General features: G+C 49.1%; 9 protein-coding genes across 9 annotated transcripts; 2 read left to right on the top strand and 7 right to left on the bottom strand.

Annotated features, from left to right (window-relative positions):
- Nucleotides 1-75: 75 nt before the first annotated feature.
- Nucleotides 76-2,281, bottom strand: AO090005001087 (putative C6 transcription factor; the record flags this gene model as incomplete). Its single annotated transcript, XM_023233283.1, has 6 exons — nucleotides 76-451; nucleotides 663-675; nucleotides 789-910; nucleotides 975-1,818; nucleotides 1,869-1,950; nucleotides 2,018-2,281. 6 exons carry the CDS (start codon nucleotides 2,279-2,281, stop codon nucleotides 76-78), a joined length of 1,701 nt encoding a protein of 566 aa, XP_023089221.1.
- Nucleotides 2,282-3,405: 1,124 nt separating this feature from the next.
- Nucleotides 3,406-4,986, bottom strand: AO090005001088 (threonine--tRNA ligase MST1; the record flags this gene model as incomplete). The annotated part of the gene is made up of 1 exon (XM_001818012.1): nucleotides 3,406-4,986. The coding sequence occupies one exon, from the start codon at nucleotides 4,984-4,986 to the stop codon at nucleotides 3,406-3,408; it is 1,581 nt and encodes a 526-aa protein (XP_001818064.1).
- A 321-nt stretch (nucleotides 4,987-5,307) lies between these two features.
- On the top strand, nucleotides 5,308-6,675 carry AO090005001089 (uncharacterized protein; the record flags this gene model as incomplete). The annotated part of the gene is made up of 1 exon (XM_001818013.1): nucleotides 5,308-6,675. One exon carries the CDS (start codon nucleotides 5,308-5,310, stop codon nucleotides 6,673-6,675), a length of 1,368 nt encoding a protein of 455 aa, XP_001818065.1.
- A 520-nt stretch (nucleotides 6,676-7,195) lies between these two features.
- Nucleotides 7,196-8,667, bottom strand: AO090005001090 (glycoside hydrolase family 16 protein; the record flags this gene model as incomplete). Its single annotated transcript, XM_001818014.3, has 3 exons — nucleotides 7,196-8,164; nucleotides 8,228-8,508; nucleotides 8,580-8,667. The coding sequence occupies 3 exons, from the start codon at nucleotides 8,665-8,667 to the stop codon at nucleotides 7,196-7,198; spliced, it is 1,338 nt and encodes a 445-aa protein (XP_001818066.1).
- A 4,307-nt stretch (nucleotides 8,668-12,974) lies between these two features.
- Nucleotides 12,975-14,517, bottom strand: glr1 (glutathione-disulfide reductase GLR1; the record flags this gene model as incomplete). The annotated part of the gene is made up of 3 exons (XM_001818015.3): nucleotides 12,975-13,408; nucleotides 13,468-14,300; nucleotides 14,366-14,517. The coding sequence occupies 3 exons, from the start codon at nucleotides 14,515-14,517 to the stop codon at nucleotides 12,975-12,977; spliced, it is 1,419 nt and encodes a 472-aa protein (XP_001818067.3).
- A 1,098-nt stretch (nucleotides 14,518-15,615) lies between these two features.
- On the bottom strand, nucleotides 15,616-17,620 carry pbs2 (mitogen-activated protein kinase kinase PBS2; the record flags this gene model as incomplete). The annotated part of the gene is made up of 2 exons (XM_001818016.3): nucleotides 15,616-15,999; nucleotides 16,070-17,620. 2 exons carry the CDS (start codon nucleotides 17,618-17,620, stop codon nucleotides 15,616-15,618), a joined length of 1,935 nt encoding a protein of 644 aa, XP_001818068.1.
- A 2,916-nt stretch (nucleotides 17,621-20,536) lies between these two features.
- AO090005001094 (uncharacterized protein) lies at nucleotides 20,537-21,361 on the bottom strand (the record flags this gene model as incomplete). Its single annotated transcript, XM_023233255.1, has 3 exons — nucleotides 20,537-20,561; nucleotides 20,851-20,967; nucleotides 21,153-21,361. The coding sequence occupies 3 exons, from the start codon at nucleotides 21,359-21,361 to the stop codon at nucleotides 20,537-20,539; spliced, it is 351 nt and encodes a 116-aa protein (XP_023089222.1).
- A 258-nt stretch (nucleotides 21,362-21,619) lies between these two features.
- On the top strand, nucleotides 21,620-23,522 carry AO090005001095 (Auxin Efflux Carrier superfamily; the record flags this gene model as incomplete). Its single annotated transcript, XM_001818018.3, has 4 exons — nucleotides 21,620-21,908; nucleotides 21,965-22,131; nucleotides 22,199-23,400; nucleotides 23,450-23,522. The coding sequence occupies 4 exons, from the start codon at nucleotides 21,620-21,622 to the stop codon at nucleotides 23,520-23,522; spliced, it is 1,731 nt and encodes a 576-aa protein (XP_001818070.1).
- Nucleotides 23,523-24,891: 1,369 nt separating this feature from the next.
- On the bottom strand, nucleotides 24,892-26,044 carry AO090005001096 (uncharacterized protein; the record flags this gene model as incomplete). The annotated part of the gene is made up of 4 exons (XM_023233239.1): nucleotides 24,892-24,978; nucleotides 25,062-25,393; nucleotides 25,448-25,564; nucleotides 25,642-26,044. The coding sequence occupies 4 exons, from the start codon at nucleotides 26,042-26,044 to the stop codon at nucleotides 24,892-24,894; spliced, it is 939 nt and encodes a 312-aa protein (XP_023089223.1).
- Between the last annotated feature and the right edge of the window lie 513 nt (nucleotides 26,045-26,557).

Below are 26,557 nucleotides of genomic sequence, written 5' to 3'. Positions count from 1 at the left end.
ATTGCTCCATTCGCCTATAGCTCCTCTAACTGCAAAATGCCCAATCCTCGCTTCTTGCAACTCTTGACACATAAACTACCCTAATCGAGGCTCAAATGCAGGAGTCATATTAGTCGTAATAGGCTCAGCATATGAAAATGCTTCAAAGACCTCCGGCGTAATCTCATACGAGCCGGGATTATCTAGCGTCATTAATGCGTTGGGCATTCCATCCAGAAGATGGGCCCCGGCCATTTGAGGAACACCTGTTTGTGAAAGCTCGAAATCTGCGACGGGCTGTTGGAAGGAATATCCCGGAAGGAACGATGTGTTCACGCCTGATGGGGCGACGGAGGCAGCTATAGATGAGGCATCGGGGGATGGTTGATGAGACGGGGAGACATGACGGGAGGTATCACTGAAAGTCGAAGGGGTGTGGAATTGCTGATGCTGCTGTTGTTGTTGTTGCAGCGATAAGCCTTGGGGCTGGGAAGGAGAGTGACTATGACGAGAAGGGGGTTGCGAGCGAGGTTGAGGTTGTTCTGGTTGCAGAGTTGGCAGTACGATGTGGATATCGATCTGCAATTTTTGAAGCTCTTGGTAGACAAGACTGAGTGCGGTCGAGATCACTAGACCCAACGTTAGTACGATAATCCTAATTTTGATTGAGTTCATAAACATACCAGGGTTCGAGACCTTTACTCTCTCTAGAGCGAAAATACAAAACTTGAGTTTGTCTAGCGTCCCTGGAGCAGCGTATTTTAAAGCTTGTATTTCGAGCAGGAATATCGATGCAGCGGTGTACACACTATAGGAAAGTGAGAGCACAACATGGGCATCGCCAAATGTGCGACGATATAGATCAAATAGAGACAAGATTGCTGTTGCAGATGTCATGCACTGGACAAGATGGCTCTTATCGTATGATTCTCTGTTTGTCTTTGAGCAGAGGATTGGACGATGGAGAAGAATATTGATAGTATGATATAACGAACTGGAGTGAGGGCATGGTAAGTGCGTGAACAATATAGTAGAAGGTGAGGGTCGCGTACTTTAAGATAACTATGTGGCTCGGCGGAGAGTACGGAGGAAGGCTTGTAGGCACCAGTTTCAAATAATCGGGCAATTCATCCCACCATTCAGCTAGATTCCTAGCCTGCTCGATCACACAATTGTAGAACTCTGCCTCTGACACTTGCCTTATAGGGTCATAGATGTGAATCAAGATTTGATTGAGCACCTCCGCCAATCCGCACATTTTCATGAAACAGGACGTGGAGTGAGCCTGAGTCGGAGGATAATGAGCACCGTCCGGGAAGACAACGCCATGCGGCGTCCAGATTTCGATCTCCGAAGTGTCGTCCAATACTGTCCGTGGCGGACTAACTCGCGAGTGCTGCATCGTAGGCGATCGGCCAAAGTATAGGGAAACCATTTTATCCCAAAAGTAACAACTCCAGAAGAGGCGGTTCCGGATCTCGATATCTTCGTCGCTCAAGTGGGCGGAGTCCGAGTACTTGCGGCTGTCGATGGATATTCCTAAATCTTCCAGCATTCGAAAAGCCATGCCGCTGTACAGCCAAGCCTGTGACCGATTTCCTCTACCGCACTCTTGCGCACTGAGCAGGAGCAGTGTTTGAATAGTCGGGATACCGAGATGACCAACTTTGAGCGAATCATACAGACCAGAGACGGCGCGATGGGAGAACTGTGCACCGCCATCAAACGAATCGAGGATATGGCCGATTCTTGGTTCGGACTTGCACCACCGGACCGAATGGGAGAGGATCGCATTGAGAAGAGCATCTGAATAGTATGGACCGTTTATCTTCATATCGCCTGCTCGTGGTTAGTTCTCATCCTCCACCAGCAGCAACAAGGTTACGAACGAGTAAATGCTGGTCGATAGACGAAGTTGAAGAGCGGCTGGATCCAACACCAGTGTGAGTCGAGGAGATATTGGAACGGTTCCTGAAACACAAAACAGCAGGTTAAGAATACTATTCCTTTAGCAAAAGAGATTCATGGTTAGACTTACTGGCATAGTAGCCATCTGTTCGAACGCCCTTTCCCGCCACGCATTGTTGATCAGCCTTTCCTTTCGAGCTTCGTGCTGCACGGCAAGACGAGATGTCGAGGCTGCCTCGTTGAGAGCACCGCTGGGAAGCTGAAACAAACTAGTCGGGCCGTGAAAAGATATTCGACCATCGTGCTCGACCTTCAGACCTTCGAATTCCCTCGCGAGATCGGCGCTACTACTTTCATCTTCTTCCTTGATGCGAGTTCGAAGACTTGGGCTCATGCTACCTCTACCTTCACCGGTAGATGATGGGGTGCTCGCCTTCCGCACCTCTGCAGCCGACTGCTGTTGGCTCCGTAGCTTTGACAGGGCATCTTCTAACTGAGCGACTCGAGCCTCGAGCTGTTTGGTATACGATAAAGTTGGAGCTCTAAATATAATTAGTTAATAAAGTAGAGGACCATAACATGTAGAGGAGGTTGATGCCATGTGATATAGTCAAATCAAGCAAAGATACCGGGAGGGAATGGACGAAAACTCTCACTCACAAGCTATAAACGCAAGTTTCTCCGCGCGCCGCACATCGTGAACATGACGGACTAGCACCATTACATTTCACCTGGGGGAAAATATGTCAGCGTGCCAATAAGCAAGGTACACGAAGGAGATCCTTCATCGCTTGTGATCTCGGAAAGCATCCGAAAATAAAGCAGGGGAGGGGGAACCCACCTTTCGCTTGCGGCACGCCTCACACGAGAAGGCGCTCTTCCGCGGCAGACTGGCCTTAGCCGGCACGTCGGCCGTGCCAGAAGAGCTGTGTTCGACCACCATAGAATTGCGAAAGGGGGAGGATCCAAGTTGACGGTGGGAGACCGATTAAGATACACAACACCCGCCATGAGGTGAAATTGAAGGCTCACGCGAGAGGAGAGGAGAGGGGGAGCGAGGGGAGCAAAGAGTGGGGGTGTTGGGAAGGCGAATGAGAGACACGACCAAAGGGGGCAATTTTCTCCAGCAGGAGGATTTTCGGGCGAGAAAGAGTCTAGTCGTGGGGCTGGCGTGGTAAGGAAAAAAAGCTTCTCTGGATCACTTTTCACCTAAAAAAAAGGTCCATGGCGATGATGCCAGAAAAAGAAGGTAATGACGGTGTCTCCAGGGCAGGTTTGACGATGGTTGACGAATCAGAGGCACAAATGAGGGTCTGGTTTGTGGCGACTTTTCGAGAGACTTTTCTTTCCTAAGAATAATCTTAAGCTTAAGGTCAGATGACAACATTAACAAGGTGATCGCGGTGGAGTTGCCGGGGCCTTAAAGCTTAGGAATCTAACCGCTTCCGGTGTTAACATCAATCAATCTATAACCAGACTAATTATGTATCATATTGTACATCATACGCTTCATACTTATTATACAAATCTCTTCTCCAATTGCACCAGGAGATCGTGCACCTCGTCAACCTTTAATGGAACTGCCCGGGGGTTCTGAACCGCCTTCTCTCCAAACCGGCTGACCAGCATGTCCTGCAGCTTCTGCGCATTTCCGTCCGGCTTGCTCTGCAGTTGACCGGTAATATCAGCTGTAACGCGCGACTCGGCGACATCCTTAGGTCCAACGATGAAGATGAAGTTGTACTTCATCTGTTTGGCCCTCTGGATCTTCTTTCCTAGCGTCTGAGGGCTATCGTCCACGTCAATCAAGAATGTGGAGTCGACAAAGGAGAGAGGCTGGGGAGCATTGTTGCCACTTTGACCAGGCTCAAGCGCACGGAATCCCGATATCTTAGCCGCAGCCTCATGCGCCTGTTGCAGAACCTTCTCATCCTGGTTGACCGTAAGGACGATTCCCTGTCGCGGAGACAGCCAGAATGGCCAGCGACCGGCGTATTGCTCAATAAGTAGGGCAAGGAATCGCTCTATGGAGCCAAAGTTCGCCCGATGAACCAGCACGGGCCTTGCCCTTCCAGGGGTTGCTGGATTGTAGTCCTCCTCTCCCTCAGCCACCTGATACTCCAACCCGAAACGCTGTGGTAGATTCATGTCCAACTGAATAGTTGAGAGCTGGTGGTATTTCCCGGCTTGATCCTGGAGTTGAATATCAATCTTCGGGCCATAAAACGCACCGTCCCCCTCATTGAGTGCCCATTCTCTTCCGCTGTTATCAAGAGCTTCGCGAAGCTGTGATTCCGCGCTGTCCCACAATTCTAGACTACCAATGAAGTCCTTCTCCGGTCGCGTAGAAAGCACCAATCGATACGGCCCCAGTCCGAAAGTAGTCATAACCATATCGACGAATCCAAGCGCGGATGCGATCTCACTCTTAATTTGTTGCGGTCGGCAGAAAATATGTCCGTCGTCCTGGTGGAAGCGTCGAACCCGAGTGAGTCCGCTTAAAGAACCAGACACCTCATTCCTATGTAGCGGGCTGAAATCGGCGTAACGGATGGGTAGTTCTCGGTATGAGTGGTTTTGTGACTTGAATAGCAAGCAATGACCGGGGCAATTCATCGGTTTCAGTCCGTACGATTCATCCTCTCCGGCCTCTCCTTCAGTCTCCCCCATAGCTCCTCGGCCTCGTACTTCGTACATATCATCTTTATAGTTTTGCCAGTGTCCCGATACCTCCCATAAAGAACGTTTGTAGATGGTCGGGGTTAGGACTTCGCGGAAACCGTACTGGAGGTATTGCGTGCGGAGGAAGGAAACGAGTTTGTTGATGACATGAGTGCCATTGGGGAGAAAAAGGGGTGATCCGGGACTGTAGATAGAGGTGGTGAACAGGTCTTGTGCAGTTCCGAGTGCGCGATAATCGGCAGGTGTAGCTGAGGACTGAGAGGGCGGCTGTTCAGGCTGCGGGTCGGAGCATGAACACGGTCGAGTGGAGGTTGTGGACAGCCATTGCAAGCGCGGCGGTCGGAGGGTGTAACGTGTACTAGGACGTGATTTCCGCAGGAGCAGGGTCTGCCGTAGCAGAGGATTTAATCGACGCATGGTTGCTGGGGGGTTGATATTATCGTACCAGGAATTTTTCGAAGCTGGCCCGTGAAACACGACGCGATTGCCGATCGGCCCGATCTTTAATAAAGCTCTCGTGATTCATCCCCACTTCTCTTCTTATCGTTCGTCAACAATCAATATACACAAACCTTATCGTCGAAAATAAGGGTCTTTGCAGTCCTTCCTGCTCATCCGAAAGTTATTGACCCTTTGTTTACGCATCCTGGCAGCTTTTATACGCCTCAGATGTGCGCTTGGTAGTGTGAGTCCTTCGGCTATATAGCAACTGAGAATCATCCTTCACCTATCTCATCTATGGCTACGGATTCCCCTCGTCCTAAGGATAGTTCTATCCTGGGCGAGTCTTGGATAGTGGCATCATCTTCCCCAGACAAGGAAGAGCGACCGAATAAGAACCAGCCTCCTGAAAGCCCAAGTCAAAGCCGTCACCTAAACAAAGAAGCTGGTCGTCAAGAGTGTAACAATGGGTGCGACTCGATGACCACATCGGCCTCCTCTATATCAGGACCCGAGCTCATAATGCCCTCAATATATGAGACGCCTATCGCGGAGGGTTCCTGGGTTGCGCCGGATGTGCGATCCAAATCAAAGACCGCGCATTCTCTTAGGCGCCGACATAAAGCAGCGCGCGAAAACACACCGCGAACAGAGAAACATGACCTGGACATGTCCAAGGAGAATGACTCCTCTAAACAAGGGCCAAGCACTAGTCAGGTAGATGAGAAGCTCTCCCGTCCAAAGTCAGCGTCAAGGTCTAAAACGTTGCAAACACTGATTCGAACCATAATAAACATACTACTTGTCGTGGCCATTTCGCATCTGCTCATCATTCCCGAAGTAGTACAGCAGTATCAGACTTTATGCACGATAGAAGCTATTTCCACTCTGTACCCGGCCAGTTGTATTCCACCTTACCCCCAGCCTCAGACCAACCATCACCGTGCATCCCGTTACGATACCGTTGTATCCTCTCAAACGCGGCTAGAATCCCTATTTAATACGACTCTGCATGCAATGACCCCGCTATCAGGCACGTTGAAGCAAAGCGAGTCGAAGCTCCGCTACATCGAGACGGAGCTAAAGAAGGTGTACCCGGGCATGAAACACGAGCTCGACCTCGAATTTAGCGGCTGCTGGGAAGCCACCAGAGCCGCCACCAAGAAATTCGATTCCCTCAAAGTTGACATCCGTTCTGCGGTCGACAATTTGATCGCGACCAACGGGGCAACGGCGGCAGGTGACTCACAATCCGCCGCTCAGGGCGCCCGGCTATCGACGCAAATGTCGTGGCGCGAACAGTACCTTGATCAGCTGACTACCCGCATGCAGAGCAAGGCTGACTCTTTGTCCAACGATCTCGCCACACTAGATGACCACCTAGAATCTATTAGCAGCATCTTAGCTCGTGAAATGACACAGTCATCGGCATCTTCAGGCACGACAGACTCCGCTGCGGAGTCTCCTGGCGGTGGACTTCGGGCATTCGTTGACAAATTACCTTCGTTTTTCCGTCCAACAATAGATGGAGAGAACCTAATTCGTCCGGATTTGTCGATATCTGAGCTCTTCCAAGACGCTGCGGAGCAGCATCGTCCCGTTGTTGATACCGTGCGACGATTGTCCTCAGAGTTACAAAACTTACAGAAGAAGAGGGCATACTGATGTGCTTAATTGTTATGTTCATGTGATGTGTCTCAATGAAGAAACGATACCCGATAAAGTGGGAGCTTAGGAGTTTGAAGACGATTCAGGATACGAGTCATCATTCGGTTGCTTGTTGTTTGTTTACATTGCTTGTTTATTTGGTGTTGATGATTGGATGATTGGTAATAACGCTAGTATACGATCCATGTTAATGTTATCTTTCACCTTCAAAAGAAAAACATATAGTAAACGTAAAAATGGCAGATACAGTTACTTGCATACAACAGATTGTTATGAATTTGAATTGGTATTGTTTGAATCCACCCGAGCTTAAATATAAGCTAGTAAAGATTCTTCTTCCTATAGTTAGTGTGTGTGTGGTATGTATGTACCTAAGGCTACAATTAACGATACATGAATCAGCAGGTCATAAAAAGGAGCGTGGTCTCCCAAAAGCGTCATAAATCCCATCCATTACAAAATCCGCCATGGGGTCATTAGGTCAGTAAAACAAAAACAAAAACAAAAACTGATCCAATCACAGCTGCAACATGGCGGTCATCAAGCCCATGACCGTCATGAGGCCCATGAAAGATCCACCGTAAGGTGTTGTAGCGGAGTTGGAGAGAGGAACGGTGGATGTAGCACCAGCGGCCGAGCTAGAAGCCGAGCCAGAGGCAGATCCCGCGCCAGGAGAAGATCCAGCACCAGTAGAAGATCCCGCGCCAGTAGAAGATCCCGCGCCAGTAGAAGATCCAGCGCCGGAAGAAGACCCGGGAGCAGAAGACTCAGTCGTGGATGCACCGGTGCTCGAGCTGGACTCAGCAGTGGTGGAGCCAGAGCCAGTTTCCGAGGAGGAAGAGCCGGTGGTAGTGCCGGTGGTGGTACCAGTGGTGGATTCGGTGGAGTCAGTGGTGCTGCCGGTAGTACTGCTGGTAGTGCTGGTAATGAAACCAGTAGGAGAGGTTTTGCTGGTGGTGCTAGACTCGGTCGCGGGCTCGGACGAGGACGCGGATTCAGCGGTGGACGAGGTGCTGGAGGTGCTGCGAGGCTCAGGGGATGATGAGCCCGAGCCCGAGGTCTTGACACTCTGCCAGGAGCCACTGTTGTCGGAATAGGTGTAGGAGTCGGAGGGGGTATAGTTCACAATGTTAACCGACTTGACATACATAGTGAAGGGGGCTTGACTGTAGTCAGTCTGGCCACCAGCCCATTCGATGGTACCCGGAGCATTGTCCGGGTCACCACCGGCCCAAATGCCCAGTCTCAGGCGCATAGGGGTCTGGGGGTAGCGAGAACCACCCTTGGCGTCGTTGTAGTTGAGAGTACGCACGACATTGCCGTCAACGGACCAGGTGGTCTGGTCCTTGTTCCAGTCGATGGTGTACGTATGGTAATCAGCCTGTGGAGAAGCCATGTTCACAAAAGTTGCACGGTCATAGGACGAAGTGTCGCCCTTGCCGAAGTAATTGGTCTGAATTTGAGTGGTGTCACCACCGAGGGCTTCCTGTGAATCGCATCGAGGTCAGTTAAGAATTCCTTTTACCATGTGGAGAAAGAAGCAACCTACCCAGTCAACCTCATCGAGGGCGTCCGACTCTAGGACAATGCTGCTGACAATACCGGTTCCCGGCGCAGCCTTCATGACAACCTCGACCTTACCAAACAGGAAGTAATTGCTGGTGTCAATTGTGGGCGCATCGCCTTTCTTGGCCAGAGTAAACTCAGCGCCCTGGCCACCAGTAGTGACCTTGCCGGCGGTAGTTGTCCAGCCGCCGAGAGCTCCATCGCCGGTGGTGAAGTCCGAATTGAAGTTGGAACCCATACCCGGGTTGGGCTTGCAACCAGATTCTAGTCGTGCATGTCAGCTCCGAGAACTATAGAGAGATTTGCTACGAAAGGTAGACGGGGCTAAAACATACCCTTAAGAGGGTTGCATGCCGAGTAGGTCTGGGCTGAGCATAGTGGGAGTAGTGCAGCTAGTGTAGCTGCAGCGTAGTTGAAATACATGGTGCCTGAACAGGTCAATGCGACCAGCGAAAGCAGCTCTGCAAGAAACGAATGCGAGGCGCAATCAGATTTCTCAAAGAGAGTGGTTGAGACGGGCGAGCGTCTAAATAAGGCGGGACAATGACAGTGGTTCTGACGAAAGAAAGACGGCCCACAGGCGCGACGATCTATGCTAAAGAATGACCCGTCTTGCAGGTAATAAAGACGGCAAGATGACGACCTCGTTGCTAAGGAACGAAGAGGGGAGGGCTATAGTTATAGCTGCGAAGCTACCGCCAAGTAAGGGTTTACTAACTTTCCCAAAACCCCCCTCAGGAGACAAAGAGTGGAATAGCGGCATCCGCCCTGAGCAATAGTTCGGCCGAGGGAGCCACAGGATGAAGCGTCATTGGAGGCGGCGGCGACGGTGTCTCCTCTGGATCGAGGTTGAGAAGTTTCTTTGGCGCTTCGTCCGAAGGGCCCGACCAAAGCTAGTAACTACTAACCAGAGAGTCACAAGTCACGGTTATGGAGCCGAGTGTGGTCAGACAGTGTGATTGAACGAATGCGACCGGATAAGAGAGCCACTTTGATCCAGCGGGGGCCGTGCAATGGGGAAAGGGTTCTCGATGATAGGCGTATAACGGCATAGCCGTATGCACCAGGCGACGTGGACCACCTTGTTTCTCCACCGACCTACCTCTCATTGCGCATGGCCAACTGGGGTCAACACCACAGCAAACTGCAAGCGGAGCGCTTGAAGAGGGAACCGAAAAAAGCTTAGGCCTTTCGGTGTCTGACTTTCCCTCAGCCCCATCCTTACATGGGGGTTTGTTGATACCTTCTCTGTTCGACAAGACTAAGTAGTAAGTGTGCTAAAAGCTGCACGTATGTCAAAATAAGTCCCGTGTCTCACTCCCACTTTTAGCCGGCGCAGTGTTACATTCGCCAACCACCTCGTGTCGGCTCGCCTACAGTACGTCCCTTTTGTTTTGCTTTAACAGCTTGTCTCACTATCAATATAAAAAGAAAGAAACGAAAATATACACAGAAAATTCAACCTTATTACCGCATCCAGATCGTTCCTCGGTAACTGCGACGTTTTCGGAGAACCCTTCAGAACCTGAGCCAAGGAAAAGGATGTCGGTGGCGCCAAGGCAAAACTTATTGCCACTGTATCCATCAGGCAACAGGTCAAGGGAAATGCTCAATGGCTGACGACGCAAGTTGATCAGCACTGATCAGTATTAAAGGGTCGCTGAAAGTGTCGCAGCCCAGAACGCGCCATTGTTGGTCAACGAGAGAGGTCGAAAGGACGAGACCGATCGAGCCATGGCTACGGGTACCTGCTTGCCTCTACTGCGGCCTGTATCAGGGAATCAAGTTTTGTTCCGATGCTCCTGATCACCTTCCATATCCGACTATCGACCGGGCGCAGTTTGAGAGAATTTCCTGAGATCCAGCAAAACGGGGTGCTACTGTTCCTTGGATCCAAGCATTTCACCAGCCGAAGAAAGAAACTAGACAAAAACGAGAAAGACATGTCTCACCGCACAATTGTACCCTGCTAATCTTGAATCTGTCCTAACTTCTGATGGCTTGAAACCATCTCAAGCCCACACTCCACAGCTTTGAACGCAACTGTTCCCAATGGGAGGGACCCACTGATAACGCGCACACACCGCAAATGCAATGGAAAAGACCGAACCACCGATTAGTCTAAGACAAGATAGACAGAAAAGGGAAAACTGAAAGAACGAGTAAAAAATAGAAATAAAAGTAAAACAACCCAAAACAAACAGAAATGAGAGATCATGGGATAGTTAAGACAAGTTAGGGTTACTCCGAAGTGACTTTCCCCCGTACTTGACACTAACTACTGAGTACAAGGTCAGTTTTGTGTACAGTTACATGAACTGATACGAGACTATTAGTCTCGTGATGTAGTATCGGTCCCCTCATTCCTAAGGAAACAATATAGATTAATTTAAACACCATGCAATGCAACAAGGCAGGGAAATTAAAAACAGTATGACATGCGACTGCATGATAACAATCCACTACGTAGCTTGGCGGACCGCAAGCGAACTTAGGGAAGAGTCATGGAAAAGCCGGGGCGCCAACCCTCGGAATCGAACCTACTCACCCTCCTTCCTTGGAGATCATGTGCGGGATTGTGCACAGATGTACAATTCCACGTGACCCTCCAGCAAGCCTTGCTGCCTGATCTGGTCAAGCCACCAAAAACCAACCTCGGCTGACTAAGGAGGGTTCCCCGCAACCCGTGACGAAATCAAGATCGATGATTGATTGATTGTTGAGGATCTCCAGCGTGTTGGGCGATCATCAACCGCCACGTTGAGTACCACACTTCCAGGAGTCTTCATCAGTTGATTTCCCCTCCTTTTCCCGTGGTGTGAACCTCCTTTTTCTCCTTCCTCTCTTCATCTCTCCATGCCACCACAATCACTTTAGAATATGGTTCACAAATCCGCCAAATCAATCTCACGCTCCAGTACTTCTCGTTACGTTGTTACTGGTGCTTCGTCAGCCTCGTCTGATCCAGATATGGACCGGAAAGTCTACATTCCGCTCTGTTTCTGCCTGATCTCCTTCGCTGTCATGGTCTACGTGAATTGATTCGAAATACACAAGCGAACAAAGAAAAACTATCACATCACATCCATGAAACTTATCGTCCCGCTTCCCAAAGCAACTACGAACAGAGTATAGACCAGCATGATGTCCAGGATCGAGCCCTCGAGCCACATGTGCCCACCGCTCACCGCCCCACCTCGAGCGGTTCGACACGGCCATCACCGAGACAACGCTCCAGAGTACGATACTCAATGCCCAACTGCATCACTCCAGTACCACAACGTATCAGGGACTTTTTATCGATCTGGGGACGTACAAAGTACAATGTCCCGTTACACTATACGAGCAGCCAAGAATGGTACCAATCGAGTTTTAACTACGATACATCGACCCTTGTTGCTCCAGCGACGCGAGTGAAAAACCTGCAAAATTGTTAACTTTCAACAAATTGACCTTCGTGTTCAACGCACTTAATCCGACATGTCTGGAACATTATCGGATAATGTGCCCATATTCCCCTGGTTTTGACCGTGCCGAAGGCAGCTCTGAGGCAAACCTTCCCCGGTCGCATTACTTGCTGGGGATGCGCAGAGCAAATTGGAATATGCGTGTTTACAGGGATATGCATATAGTGGATACAAGCCACTTTCTCTAAACTATCTCTCCTTTGTTTCCTTTTTTCCTTCCCTCAAATTGGTTCATCACTATACCCAGAATTATACTATCACATACGATCATTTCATTTTCCTCTATATATTCACATTTAGCAAACCAAATATACTTATCTTGGTCGCACATATCTCGTATCTACTCGGGTAGCATAAGCGCAGCGTATCATACAATCCATCCAGTAGATCAAGTATATATATAAGGTTATCGTGAGACAACAAACACACAAAGCCAACTGCGCCCCAATCCCCAGCCTCTTCACTAGAAAGCCCTATGTCCTCTCAGCTTCCTCTACACCAAGATTCGCCTCTGCAAAAGAAAGAAAGAAAGAAACAAGTCCTTGCACCGCCAACAAGTTACACAAAAATGGTCCCCGTAAACTTCGATAGTGTATGACAGATGATCTGAGTAGATGGATCTAAAGTATATTTTGGATTATGTCCAGCCTCCGATTGTCCTGTGAGGCATTACACAGTCGCTTCTTGGTATTTACTTTTTCTTGATTTTCTTCAATGCCGTAGGTATAGTATTGGAGATCATCCTGTTATTGGCGGACTGCCTTCGTATTGGGCAATGAGGAAGTTCCACCCTGTTTCCATAGCATCTGTTGTACGAAAGGCCCTGTGCTTATCATCAGGATAGAAATAAGAGCACCTACACAGGTGAAGTGCCTAGACAGGAAACAATTATCAATAACTAGTCGTTGGAGTGTTTCCTACGGGCACGTACTGAAATCTAGTCCGCCACAACAACAGAAAGCAACCTAGAGGTCCCCTGCTGGCAAGAACGTATAGATTGATTTCCGAGAGTGCTGACTCGGACTGAAGGGGTCTCAATATCGAGTCTCATATCATGTAGATGGGCTGAGGATCTAGATCCATAGAAGTCAACGTGCCAGACCACATGGTCAAAACAACGTTGTAGTTCTCACCCTGGCAAGTTGTATTTGCTAGGCTTAACAAACTATAAGGTACTTATCCTATGAAACGTTTCTCTTTGAATCTAGATCATAATGTATCCTATACAAGTCTACCCGTCTATCTACTCACATACAGTACACTTTACCGCAAAGTCACCAGCTCCTCAGCACTGGTAGGGTGGATCGCAACGCAGCTGTCGAAATCGCGCTTAGTGGCGCCCATCTTGACAGCGACACCGAATCCCTGCAGCATCTCTCCAACGCCGAGTCCGAGAATGTGCAGACCGACCACCTTCTCTTCCGGCCCAGCGCAGATAAGCTTGAATTCAGTCGGGTTCTTCTTCTTCTCCTCGGGGGGAACAACGTCGTAGTACATCGCGGTGAACTTGGTGTAGTAGACCTTGATCTGGTCGTCGCCGTAGCGTTCGCGAGCCTCGGGCTCAGTGAGACCAACGGTACCGACTTCGGGGTGGGAAAACACGACAGTTGGAATGTTGTCATAAGAAAGCTTGGAGTCCTTCAGCTCGGGTGGTCCGAACAGACGGTTGCCAAGTTGGCGGCCAGCGGCAATGGCAACTATTTTCATCAGCGATTACCCCAACGCAGTCAAGTCAAAAAGCGGGTCATAAGCATACCGGGAGTCAGCTCAGCGTGTCCAGTCACGTCACCCAGAGCATAAATACCATCGACACTCGAGTTCTGGTACTCATCGACGTCGACAAATCCAGCGTCGTTCAACTTGACGCCTGGGACGTCGAGGTGCAGGTCCTCAACTTCGGGCGCACGGCCGATAGCCCATAGAATCTCGTTGACCTCCATCTCCGACCCATCGTTTGAGATCAGCTTGAGAAGCTTGTCCTTGCCCTTTCCGTCCCGCACGAGCTGCACTTCCTTAAGGCCCGGGTGGCCCTTATGGACGGTGATGCCCGCAGCCTCGTACCGCTCAGTCATGGTCTTCTGGATCATCGGGTCGAACTTGCGAAGGAAGGTCTGGCCACGGATGAACATGTGGGTGTCAACGCCAACGGCTCCCATGACACCCGCCAGCTCGACAGCAATGTATCCGGCGCCGACAACAGCGATCTTAGGGGGCAGTTCCTCAATCTCGAAAAATCCATCGCTAGTAATTCCGTGCTCAGCTCCCTTGATGTTCGGGAGCTTGGGACGTCCACCGGTGGCGATCAGAATGTGAGGCGCATTGTAGCGTGCCTTAGTGCCATCATTGTTGGCAACCTCAATGACCTTAGGCTCAACAAAGCGGGCTCTGCCGTGTACGAGATCGATACCCTCACGTCCCCAGTTCCGTTCATAAGCGCCATTCAACCGCTTGACTGTGGCGTCCCGGAGCTCCTTGAAATGACCGTAGTCGATCTTGACGTCCTTGGGAATGGTGTATCCGTAGTGCTCGGCAATATGAAGTGTCTCGTTGACAGTTGCAAAGTTCCAGGTCATCTTCTTCGGGACACACCTGCACACCGCGGTCAGACATTCCCATTTTAACCACCGACATAGCGATATGGGCAATAAACCTACCCGACATTGACACAAGTTCCACCCGAGCGTCCACTCTCCACAATCAATGTCTTTGCGCCATACCAACCGGCCGCTCTGCGTCCGCTGCCGCTACCACCACTACCACCTCCGAGAACGATATAGTCATACTGCTGGGGCTCCACGGGAGGCATCTTGTTCGAGTCGGGCGTCGCAGACGTCGACGAGAAGTGTCGGTTGAGTAAATCGAGACGTGTGCCAACGGCAGTTGAAGCAATGGAGGTCGAGGAAGAATCCAGAGCGGCTCTTGTTGGAGTTCCGCTAATAGCAAACCGGTTTGCAGCTGTAGAGATAGATTTTCTTCCAATTACCTGGAATGCGATCGAAGGGGACGACACAGGTCGAAGAAGCCGGTTCTTGAAAGCCTGAACTGGAAAGGAACGGGAATAAGAGCGGGGTAGCATGGAGGCTTTATGTTTGGAAGAGTAAGCGGAGGAGGGGTGGAGGAACTGCAGGAATTATGTCTGGCGGGGAGTCTAGCCGCGAAAAGCTTCCTTCGGTCAGTGACGGATTCGATTGTGTATGACGTCGAATCACAGCGGCACCTACCAATTAGTAAGATATGACTAGAATATCAGTCTGCATCCAATTGCGCTCCGAGAAGCTCTCTTGTTCAGTCGAATTCTACTGTTGAGAAGGTGAACGATCAAAAACTTCTCTCCAAACACCGAATAAACTACCCCCAATCGCCGAGTTCGGGATTTCATCATCATCCTTGGAGGCCGGGCTAGGCTACACGTGATTCAGCTGATTGCTAAGTAGCCTGACAAAACTATCTATTATTAATTCAAAAAGGGACCAAAAACAACCGAGTATGGTTTTTATTGTTGTTGTACAATGCTAATTACATAACATCAGAGTCAGATAACTAACACTGGTGGAAGATTGCTCCTCGGTAGTCGTTATAATAAAAGCCATGGCGTTAAATCACGTCTTAATTCATAATACATGAGAAATTCCAAGATACTATGACGACATCACCAGAAAGAGTAAGTTGGTTCATACATGCTGCAAGCTCCCGCAAAGACAAAGCCGAAGCTGATATAGGACTCATGTCGTCGCGCATGACCCTTATACCGGAGAGCTGTCGGCAAGAGGCGCCGGCGCCAGTAAGTCTTCAGCTTATCTGTGCACTTCCCATCCGCCCGTTAACCCGGGACTCAAGGCAGCGGGGGATATATGCATGCATATGCCAAAAGAGGAAATCTAAGCCTAAGTTCTGTGTTTCATCATCAAGGCTGTACGGAAATTGAGGAAGGATCATCAAGAAGAGGGCTGCCCGGAACAGCATCCAAGGCGACAGCATGTAGTGCCGGCTTATTAGAATCATGCAGAAGGCCATTATTGCGACGCTCCAGCATCTCTTTAACCCAGTCGGCGACCTCCTTGTCTTCAGTGACAGAGGAATGGGTGACCCCAGCCGAGGCAGACGTCGTATCATCGCCGCCCGACTCCTCTGGTGGGCGCATAAGGGGCGCAATCCAGGGGTGTCGGAGCAACGTACTGTACGAAGGACGATTCTTGGGATTTTTGTCTAAACAAGCACGGACAAAGGAATGAGCTTCGTCAGAATATCCAGACTCCGGAAGTGTTGGTGGCTCTCCGTGAACAATAGCCTGGTCGATACGAATTAGCATTCGAGCTACCTTTGAAGGGGAAGGACGAAGTAGTAAAGGATATACTCACGTGCAGTTGACTGAAGATGTTGTTAAAGGTCTCCGGAGGATATGGATATCGGCCAATGGCACATTCAATGATGGTCAACCCTAAACTCCAGATGTCACTTTGAACACTATAGGTCCCGCCACCGCTTGCTCCGGATTGCTGGACTCCGCCGCCAGCGATTCGCTCTGGAGCCATGTAGCTCTGACAACCAATGTTTGTCTTGGCAATACTGGCAACCAGATTTCCACTAACTCCGAAATCACAGATCTTGATCTGTCCTCGCGAGTTAACGAGAATATTCGTGGGTTTAACATCGCGATGAATGATGTTGTGATCGTCTTTGAGTGTTTTCAGTCCCATGACAGTGGATAAGGCCATTTTACGGAGGATGTTCTCAGGGACGCCATCTTTGTAGATTTTGTCAATCGACCCACCATCCATATACTCAACGCAGATGTAGACAGCTCCCTCCTGGAAGAAGGCACCGTAGAAATCAATGATAAAGGGCGAGACGCAGCGATGAAGAATTTCCAACTCCATGATAATTTGAGCGAACTTGTTTTCATCCAGCTCCAAGCGGATCTCTTTCATGGCCATGATGACCCCAGTAAGATTATCCGTGACCCCATCGGAGCCAGACGCTTCGGGCCCTGTCGGACGACTGACGATGCCTCTCAAACCCATACCGGGTTTTCGCATATGTGGCCGACTATGCCGGACCTTGTACACTGTTCCATAGTTGCCCTTGCCCAATTCATCAAGACGATCAACTTCGTCCAGCGAAATGCTGAACTTGTGCCCAGATGAGAACTCAATTCCGCCGCCATGCAGAACTGCCTTGTTTTTGAAGTTCAGTGTCCCCGATTTAGTGTCAATGAACTCGGAATATTTACTGAACGCAGTCTCGCCGGTTCCTTCAGTTCCGTTGGCAGGAGACTGATTTCCAGCAGTGCCTTTGGTGCCGGTGGCATCGGATAGCTTGAGTCCAGGTTTCATCCGTTTCGCAGCAAGGCCACCCGGCTTCGCGGAAACGGGGCTCGGTGATGAGCCGGGAATTGATGGAGACGAAACCCAGTTTTTGGTGTTCGGGCGAGCTACCGGGGGCAGTCGGCCGGCGAGAGCTCCCGCCAAAGGACCGTTAACAACTGGGGGGGATTGTCCTCCTGGGCTCGACAGACCGGCTGGGGGCATCCCCGGGCGGGGAGTCTTAGGCACGGTTCCAGTTGAAGCCGCATGGGGCAAAGTCGGGGGTGCGCCTTGCCGAGAAAGAGAGAAAGCCTTCATCTTTGCCAAAATATCCTGGTTTAAGCCCCCTTGTGACGCACCACTCATGGAGCTCATGGAGGCCTGCGGACGCGGAGGTGTGCCCGCGCCTCTTCGAGCTGCACTGATCTGGCCCAAGTGTGTCGACGATGCAGTAATGCCGGGGATTTTATCGGTCGGGCGCAAAGAAGGCACTGAGGCGGGGGGAGTGGTCACGGAGGGGGAGAGGTCGTCGTCGGTAGTATCGGACTTGTTGTCTAAGTCCCTCGAAGGTGAGACCCCCGCTACAGGATCGATTTCGGATGCCATTGTGTTGAATTAGCGTACGAGAAAATAAAAATTTGAAATCAGGGCGCAATATTCAAAGTGCCGTCCCCAATGGCTTCAAGCGATGTCGCAAATCCAGGCAATGTCAGTCATGAAAGGACGTGACAAAATATCGTAACGGTCGGAACGCGCGAGGTAGAGGGATTCAGTGCGTCTTTGTCGTGGATGGCCCGATCCCGCGGAGGAAAAGGTGATTTGATAGTGGAAAGGCAGAAACGTTTCGCAGGACGGCTGGAGATGAAGGTTTGTTCTCAACGCGGGGCACTATTCAAGCCATTCCCGGAGGAGGAAGGATAGATAACGAAACCGAGTATACTGAAGCACAACACCTAACCGTTCGAAAAAGAAAAGAAAGAAAGAAAAGCAAAAAGAAAAAAAATGGGTCTCCTAACACTGCTTAGCTCGAGCTTGTCAGCAACAAAAATAATATGAAGAAGATAGAGGGCATAAATCAAGAATGGGAGCGAGGAGTGGAAAATAGGGACTAGACTGAAGAGTGGGGAGCAAGAATACGGAGAAGTTCGAATGGCAGACAGATGGGGAAGTAAGAGGCGAATATCTGGTTTTGGCAGCGGAATATCAAGGGAGTGAACATTAAAAAAAAAAAAAAAAAAAAGAAAAAGAAAAAGAAAAGAAAAGAAAATGGTATCTGACCTACGACGGTATAAGCGTAGCTTCCCACTCTCTTCCCTGCTTTTGTTTGCTGCTAAGGGATGTAGTTCAGCCAATGGACTATGTCAGGCAATATACTACTAGGAGTATTATGCTTTTCGCCGTAGGCGAACAGAATCCTTCTATGACTTTGCTTTTCTTTTTTACCTTCCCCAGTTCAGGTACTACTTAGCTATCCTTACTAGGGTCTTTTATTTTCGCCAATGATCGGCGGACATGCCAGTGTAAGTAAATTTAAACGGACGCACGCACTAAGAACGCAAAATTCCCACGGGTTGAACTTGTGGCGAGCAACTTTATGTCGGCCTAACCATGAGAAAATAAATTAATTTTGCCACTTCGCACGCCCGATAGTTCGCCGAGTGGATGTGTGCAGAGCATTTCAGGCAGGTCAGAACTTCATTTTACGCAATATTGATACAAGGCGGAAACGATTGAAAAAACGGCCGTCAGCTGATACGAAACGAGATTCAACATTCCCGCAGGAAGTACAGAATACAGAACAGAAGAATAATATAATATATCTCGGCGATCAAGCATGTGGCGAAGTCAGGCAGCGTTTCGAACAAAAGATACCAAAATATTTCAACAGATAACATCCCTTGTGTAACCGATGAGATTTGCCCAACATATCCCAAAAGTCCGACTTTTCTTTCCAAACCCCCCACATCGTTGCCAACGTTCTCTGCCGACAATGAGGTCATCGGTCCAGCTCTTATATTGATGATCTACATCACATCGCATACCGATACCTCTACTAGTAGTACTTAGTATACATTCTACAGTGTCTACTTTCTGTTCTGGCACGTGTGGTCAGTCAGGTACGTGCCGAACGCTTGAATATTATTGGACGGGCCACCATTGACCCAATGAGATCTGATACACATCGTGATTTAAGGTTGTGGGTTTCAACGTCTTCTGGCTTTAATCCACTCTATATGTATTACATGTATGTATGAATATACGTGTGTGCAGAAGTACATAATAGGAGAAGCATCCTACACAGTACAATATACTACTAACAGTATACCCTTTCTCATCTTCAGTATATCCGCTAACTGCCAGTACTCCTGTAAGCAGATAGTTATACTTTTCAATGATATTATTCTATTCCAGGTCGCCTTCAATTTTTGCCCAAGATTGCCCCTTCCACGTGTCGCATGATCCAAGCTGGTTGTTATACTCATTTGCTAAATAGGGATTGTCAACCAGGAGTAGTAATCATTGGCAGTCATAAGATATTTCGTTTAATAGCTTACTCTCCGTAGAGAATGGCAGTCTAATTTGACACATTACAGTCCTGAAGATGAGCAAACAATATCACTTACACTTAATGGATCTCCGAGCGTTCTCCTTACAGTGAATAAGGGGCTGTGTATTGGACTAGGCCAATGTACCAGCACAGCAGTGCTCAAAATTGACTCATCGAGTAACCTAGAATTTTTGGATGTCGGATTGTTAACCGCCGTGTTCCCGATTGTTAAATCCATATCTGTAACACTAAACGACCGACGCGAAATCTCCGCAATGGCCGAGAGTCTATTTGGCAACTTTCTGGGTCGAGAAACTTTGGTAACATCTCCCAGCTAAGGGGTCCTTTCCATGAGCTTTAGACTATTCCCAATGCTTCTTTCGACGGCGAAGATGATCAGGCCATAAGCGTCGGGAACTATGATATAGATGGTAATGTACGGTATTCGGGGATTGCCGCCTGTCAAGACCCATGGGTAGTCCTACGCAGGAATTATATCCGTCCGTGGTTGAAACCGCTTCTGTCGGCAAATTGCGCTATTCAGGCCAAATCGAGACTAAGTCCTAATGCGTTGACTGATACTGCTACCGACTCCAGTTGATTCCACAATCTTAAGTCAGTTAAGCATCCAGTAAGCTACTGCAGTCGGCCAAATCAACATTTCTCTTGGTCAGCAAAAGTACAATATTCGTTGACGACGATCCCCAGGCTTTCATGTGCCCACTGTGGCGTCAGCGAGGCGGAGCGGCTACGTTGAATGGTGTCATTTGTGGTAATCTGGGGATGATTGGCGGAGAACAAATGTTTCAGAAGCTGTGATCATCACGTCTTCAAAGTTGGCTTCAGCTCCTTATCTTACTAGCTGCCGCCTTGGGAAATCCCCAGAAGGCCAATTAGGGAACCATGGGACCGGGCGTGCGATAAGCCAACAAACCGATTGCTAACTGGCGGGAGTGGAGGAAGAATACATCACCTCATTTCCTCTTGAACTCATGGGAGCTGAATGTTCATCGTTGGATTAATCGTTTCCCCTAGTGAATTTCGGCTTCGAGAATTGCCGAGAACGGGTCCAAAATTTCACACTACAAATCCTATGAAATTGCGAGGTTGCAAATATGGTTTGAAACTTGGAGTGACAAATGGGTATAACTACATCGTATTGAATGACCGTCCAAGATGATGCGACTATTTTTCCTTGCGTGATACCACTCTGGTTATCGGTCAATGGGCAACGATGGTGATATCGAGGTAAGAAATTTCAAGAGTAGCTCACGCAAGGAGAACTGACAATGAAGCAATCTCTCTTGGCGATAGACCTCGTTTAGGTTTGCAGAATATGATGCCTATGAAGTCAAATAGTGGCTGTGGTCTCTTGGAAGTCTTGGTGCCGAGACAGAGTTGTGCTCTGAGTACCTTGTGCCACACCGTCCACAGAAGTACCCCTTTTGTAGTAGAAAGTAGAGTATCTAAGGGACCTTTGTAAGCTAACAATTTAATCGGACCCAGTGTTTTTTTTTTTTTTTGGCGCAAAGGCACCTCCGTTCCTATTTTAATTCGAAGAGGACAAAGAAACAAGGAGTTGATGCGAACAATGACGATATCGTGAAATAGTCTAGAGTCTTGGCGTGCTTTTGCTTTGGCGATCGATCGTCCTGGTATCGCCCAATTAGAACAGTGAATGAGGCACCGTTGTCACCACACTTGTTCCGGGTGGAATCACCATTGCTGCAAGCAAATAAGGTCTCCCCAGCTGAGATTGCCGAACACTGCCACTTCCAGGCACAGGCATCTCTTATCATTCGGGAGTACTTTAGTAGCTTCAATATTCTTTCTGGATCTTCGAAACTTCTTCTCGTGGTGATTTCCTCCACTTCCCATTTCGCCTTGAGCTTCCGCCTACCCCCTTTGCTTAGAGCTGCAACCTTAAATTTTTAAGCTCCCCAAACTACTCAAAACTCCCGGATCTCCCGTGTCTAGTACGTCACTCCAGACTCATCACGAAATTTCCTCTGCTCACGTTCGACACACAAGTCAAACAATCATTGTTCCTCCGTTCGATGGCCATTTTTACTGCGCCCACGTCGTTTCAGAATGCTCAATCTCTCGTTCCTCGCCAGCTTTTGACCCAACACCAGATAGGCGTCTCGCCGTCCATTCTCGGATATGTTGCTCCCCATTCAAGTCATCCGTCCTTCTCGCACTTGATTCTTCTGGTCTTTGAAGCGGTCCTAGAAGTTGTTTGCGTCAGCTTGCCCGGTTACATTGCCGCCAGACAAGGCCTGTTCGATGCGGACGCCCAGAAGCTGGTCGCCAACCTCAACGTCACTCTATTCACACCGTGTCTGAGTATGTGTATGACCCTTGTGGTTAACCAGGCTGGAACTGATTTTCCTGGATCATAGTTTTTACGAAACTGGGGTCCCAACTCACTGCAGAGAAGCTTTTTGATTTAGCCATTATTCCGGTGATCTTTGTCGTCCAAACCTTGGTTTCTTACATCTGCGCACTCACCGTGTCGAAATGTTGTGGCTTCAAGAAACGGTCGGCCAATTTTGTCACGGCCATGGCGGTACGTTAATTATTGTTGAACGCGAGTGTTGCACGCAATCTATCACGCTAACACATTTCATGAATAGGTCTTCGGAAACTCGAATTCGCTTCCGATCTCCCTAGTCATGTCGCTCTCACAGACCTTGAAAGGCCTCCATTGGGATAGGGTACCCAATGATAATGACGATGAGGTGGCTGCGCGGGGTATTCTTTACCTACTCATCTTTCAGCAGCTTGGCCAGCTCGTACGCTGGAGCTGGGGTTACCACGTTCTTCTTGCCCCCCGAGAGCGCTATCTAGAGGAGGGAGAAAGAGAGCAAAGTACAACGAGTATCGAACAAGGCCGGGAGCGATACAGTGATAACCCAGAACAAGCGGATCCTGATGAGCCTTTGATCAGAAATGCATCTTCTGAGGGCTCCTCGACTGACTCAAATGACGAGTCTGAGGTATTTCACTCCGGTGAGCAGACACCAGTATTAGTACGCGCCTACTCGTACACAAAGCTGTCTCCGCAAGATACCGACCACCCTGCCCTACTTAGTGCTCCTCCACAAGGACCATTCCTACCCCGGCAAAGCACCGAAGGTGATATTTTATGTTTCCCTAGCGTTGAAGCATCAGGTGGCGATTCCGGAAAGGCCGGGCTCGGCTTCCGCTTCAGAACCTCCGTAGGTCGCCTTGGTGGTCGTGTAACCAATACCTGGGAAAGACAGTCGGGAGCCTTGTTCCAACGCCTGCCGACATTTCTTCAGAAAGTACTATCGGGAACTGTGAACGGGGTCCGCAGATTCTTCCGCGGCCTCTGGCAATTCATGAACCCTCCACTTTGGGCAATGCTTGTGTCTATCATCGTGGCGTCCGTGCCCTCGCTCCAGCGTGTATTCTTCGATGAGGGCACCTTCGTTCAAAATTCCGTGACTCGAGCAATCGAACAAAATGGTCAGGTTGCTGTGCCGTTGATTCTTGTGGTCCTTGGCGCCAACCTGGAGCGCAGTACTTTACCTGAAGACGCGCAGCAGGATATGGAACATCCCAAGGAGGAGAAGAAGCTGATCATTGCGTCTCTGGTGGCGCGTATGCTTCTTCCAACCCTGATCATGGCCCCAATGCTGGCCCTCCTGGCAAAATACGTCCCTATCAGCATTTTGGATGATCCGATCTTCGTCATCGTCTGTTTCCTTCTCACCGGCGCCCCTTCCGCGCTTCAGTTGGCTCAGATTTGCCAAATCAATAACGTATACGTGGGCGCTATGTCTAAGTTGTTGTTCCAAAGCTACGTTGTCTGGTACGTCACCTTTGAGACTGACGAAATGATTATGTACTGACCTTCACAGGATTCTTCCTTCTACTCTAATTCTTGTTATGTGTGCCATGGAAGTGGTGGAATGGGCTTCCGCCTCGTTCTAAGCTTGTCTCTGTGCTACGAGATTGACCATGATCGCTTTACGACTCGGTGGCTGGCGTTAAAAATACTCTTTGCTTTCTTACTATGTATTATTGGCGGCTGCTTCTTGCTTTACTAGATTGGCGAAATCCGTTTCAAATGGGTGGGTAGAATATTTCGGAACGGGCATACCGGAGCATACCTAATAGCATCGTTCAGCATTGAACGTTTACAAGCATTTCACGTTTGACACCTAAATTGAAATACTCAACTATGAGATATAATTTACAAGGACACCATAACAATTCACCCCATATCATATATCACCAACCCCTACTAGCTATTATACTCCCCAACATCAACCAACATTGCCATCCCACTCGCCAAATGCCAAACAATATGACAATGAAACAACCACACTCCCGGATTATCCGCCCGGAACCGCAGCACCGCATACCCCCGACTGGGAATATACACCGTATCCCGTAGCATGGCACGAGAGAGATCATACCCCGACTCAGACTCCAAACCCGGCGGACCCGAATCCACAAAAGGATTATACGAGCCCCATCCTATAGGCGCCTCATAAACCCTAAGGATATAGAAGTGATGACCGTGCTAAGACGTTCCATCAGCATATTAAGCAGCAAAAGTGCAGATAAAGAGAAGAACTCACCAGATGGAATGGATGCCCTCCCTCATCTAGATTATTCACCACCACATCAACCCATTCGGAATCAGGTACGGCGAACGAGAACTGGTTATCGTCCCATTTGTCGCGCGGGAGGGTGTTAAGTGGGGTGTCGGGTTGCGGACGCCATGAGGTACGGTTGAAGAAGCCGTTTGGGATGTTGTGGTTTATGCTTAGTTTCTGGATTTTGGTGTAGATTACCTGTGTTTGGGTGGGATTTTCAGGGATATTTGATAGCAGGGAGGGTTTTGAGGGCGTGTTTTGGAGGTCCAGGTTGTTTTCTGGGAGGGATTGGGGGAGTGATGGGGAGTGGGAGGGTGTTATGGGAAATGTTTGGGTTGGAGTTAGGGCTATGTTTGGGTAGTTGAAGCAGCTGGTGTTTTTGTGTTGTTAGTGTTGGTTTGATTTGGGATTGGGGTTAGTGGACGTACTCTCGGTCTAGGTGGATTGTTAGGGATGTGAGGTCTTCCTTTGAGGGTTGGAGGATGACGTCCATGCGTTGGCCTGGGTAAAGGATTCCTGCCGATGGGGCTTCTTGAGGTTCGACTTCGGTGCTGTCTACTTGGATTAGGGTTAGGGGTTTGTTTTCGAATGATAGGGTGAATCCTGCAAGGGAACTGTGGGGGTGTTAGCTTTTGGTTACTTTGAAGTGTGATGGAGGTAGTACCCGGTGTTGACCACGCGCAACCTAAAGGATGTGTCTATGTCTGATAGGTACGAGAGGTTGGCCTGTTGTTCAATGCAATCCACGGGTCTAGCAGGCACGGCCATAGAGCAGTCGAAGCTTCCTGCCCCGTTGATTAGCAGCGAGTCAGGCACTGGCTACACTGTATTAGTGCTGATTCGCATGGTGACATGCATACTAACATACCTCATTTCCGAAAGATGCGATGCTCATGTACCAGGCTAAGACCTGAGCACCAGGCTGATGGTACCAATCCCCGATCAACAGTAGGAACTCTCTTTCGTACCCGTACTGCAGGGACTCGGCGCTGTCACGGGCCATGAGTCCGCGAACGGTAGGCCGGGAAGAAGGCGCATGCACAACAAAGCCGCCGTATAGGCCATCCGCCCTCGAGGTTCCGGTATGGCCATGGTACCAAAAGGTGCCACTTTGGTCTTGGGGAATAGTCAGGTTGTACATGAAGGTCGATCCAGGTGGGATGGCATTCTGTGTCACTCCGGGAACACCATCCATTGTATCTAGAACGTCAGTCTTATGATCATCCTAGGCATATGTTGAGAAGAATGACTTACTATGGACGTGAAGCCCATGCCAGTGGATAGAGATTGGTTCACCTTGTAGTGCATTTGTGACATTGATTAAAAGGGTATCGCCAGAACAGGCCTCAATAGTCGGACCCGGGAAGATACCTATCTTTAATATCGTGATTAACGTACTGTATGTACAATACTTACTACAGCTGATTTCTATGAAACCAAGATCTTACCGTTGACAAGGTAGACCTGCTTCAACACCCCATCTGGTCGAAGATAATCCTCAGCGACCACCCAGTCAAGGTGTTGTGTCACTGCTCCCCGATATATGTGGTCCTCTGGATGAAGCTCTATACTCGGGCGAGCTAAGTCAGGGTTGTGTACTTGGGAATGTAGCGTTTCGCCATGGTGAACTTTAGGGGAGGATAGTACGGAGCGCAATGGATCTGGTGTGGTGAACTGTTGGAGGAATAACAATGCACTGAGAATGCATAAAATCAGCGGACAAATCACAATGCCGCAAGGCCAATATTTTGTTGTTCTTCTGGCAGGCGCATTTTGAGAGCCAGTGTCCGATTCATTCCGTTCTGGGGTCTCAAAAATTCTCGATTTTCGGCGACTGGGCTTTCTCTCCATTGTCTGCTTAGTAGTTTTCCATCAGGTCGCTTGGCTTCCGAATAGCCTTCTCTTAAATGGTCAGCACATTATATTGCATGGTTCGCTTATAATAGTGGGGAAAGTGAAGGGAACGTTACATGGGATATGTAGATCCGTCATATAATCTGTGCGGAGTATGTCTGTAGTACCGATCATGACACAACCAAAACATTAATCGTAATAAGAAGGTTCAAGTATCGGATGATTGAATCAGAGATTTTGGTAACAGTAATAAATCGTTCTTCATTCGGCTCTAGAAGTTCATTTTCGGCACATTTCTCCCGTGATCTCAATCACTACTCTAACTGTTGGATTCAGATGCATGAGATAGTTATGCGGATACTCTAACTCGGAGAATTATAGTTCTTTAATATTTGATCAATTAGTATCGTTTGGTCCTCGGGTCAGCATTCGTTCGGATCTGTATTGCTTGTCAATTGACGGATTACTCGGAAAGTGTTGGGGTCAAGAAAATAGATCGTCAGGCACTAA

Source organism: Aspergillus oryzae, chromosome 1 (assembly GCF_000184455.2).
Source record: "Aspergillus oryzae RIB40 DNA, chromosome 1".
Lineage (NCBI taxonomy): Eukaryota > Fungi > Ascomycota > Eurotiomycetes > Eurotiales > Aspergillaceae > Aspergillus > Aspergillus oryzae.
Note: the sequence above shows the minus strand (reverse complement) of the source record. Positions and strands in the feature narration are given on the sequence as shown.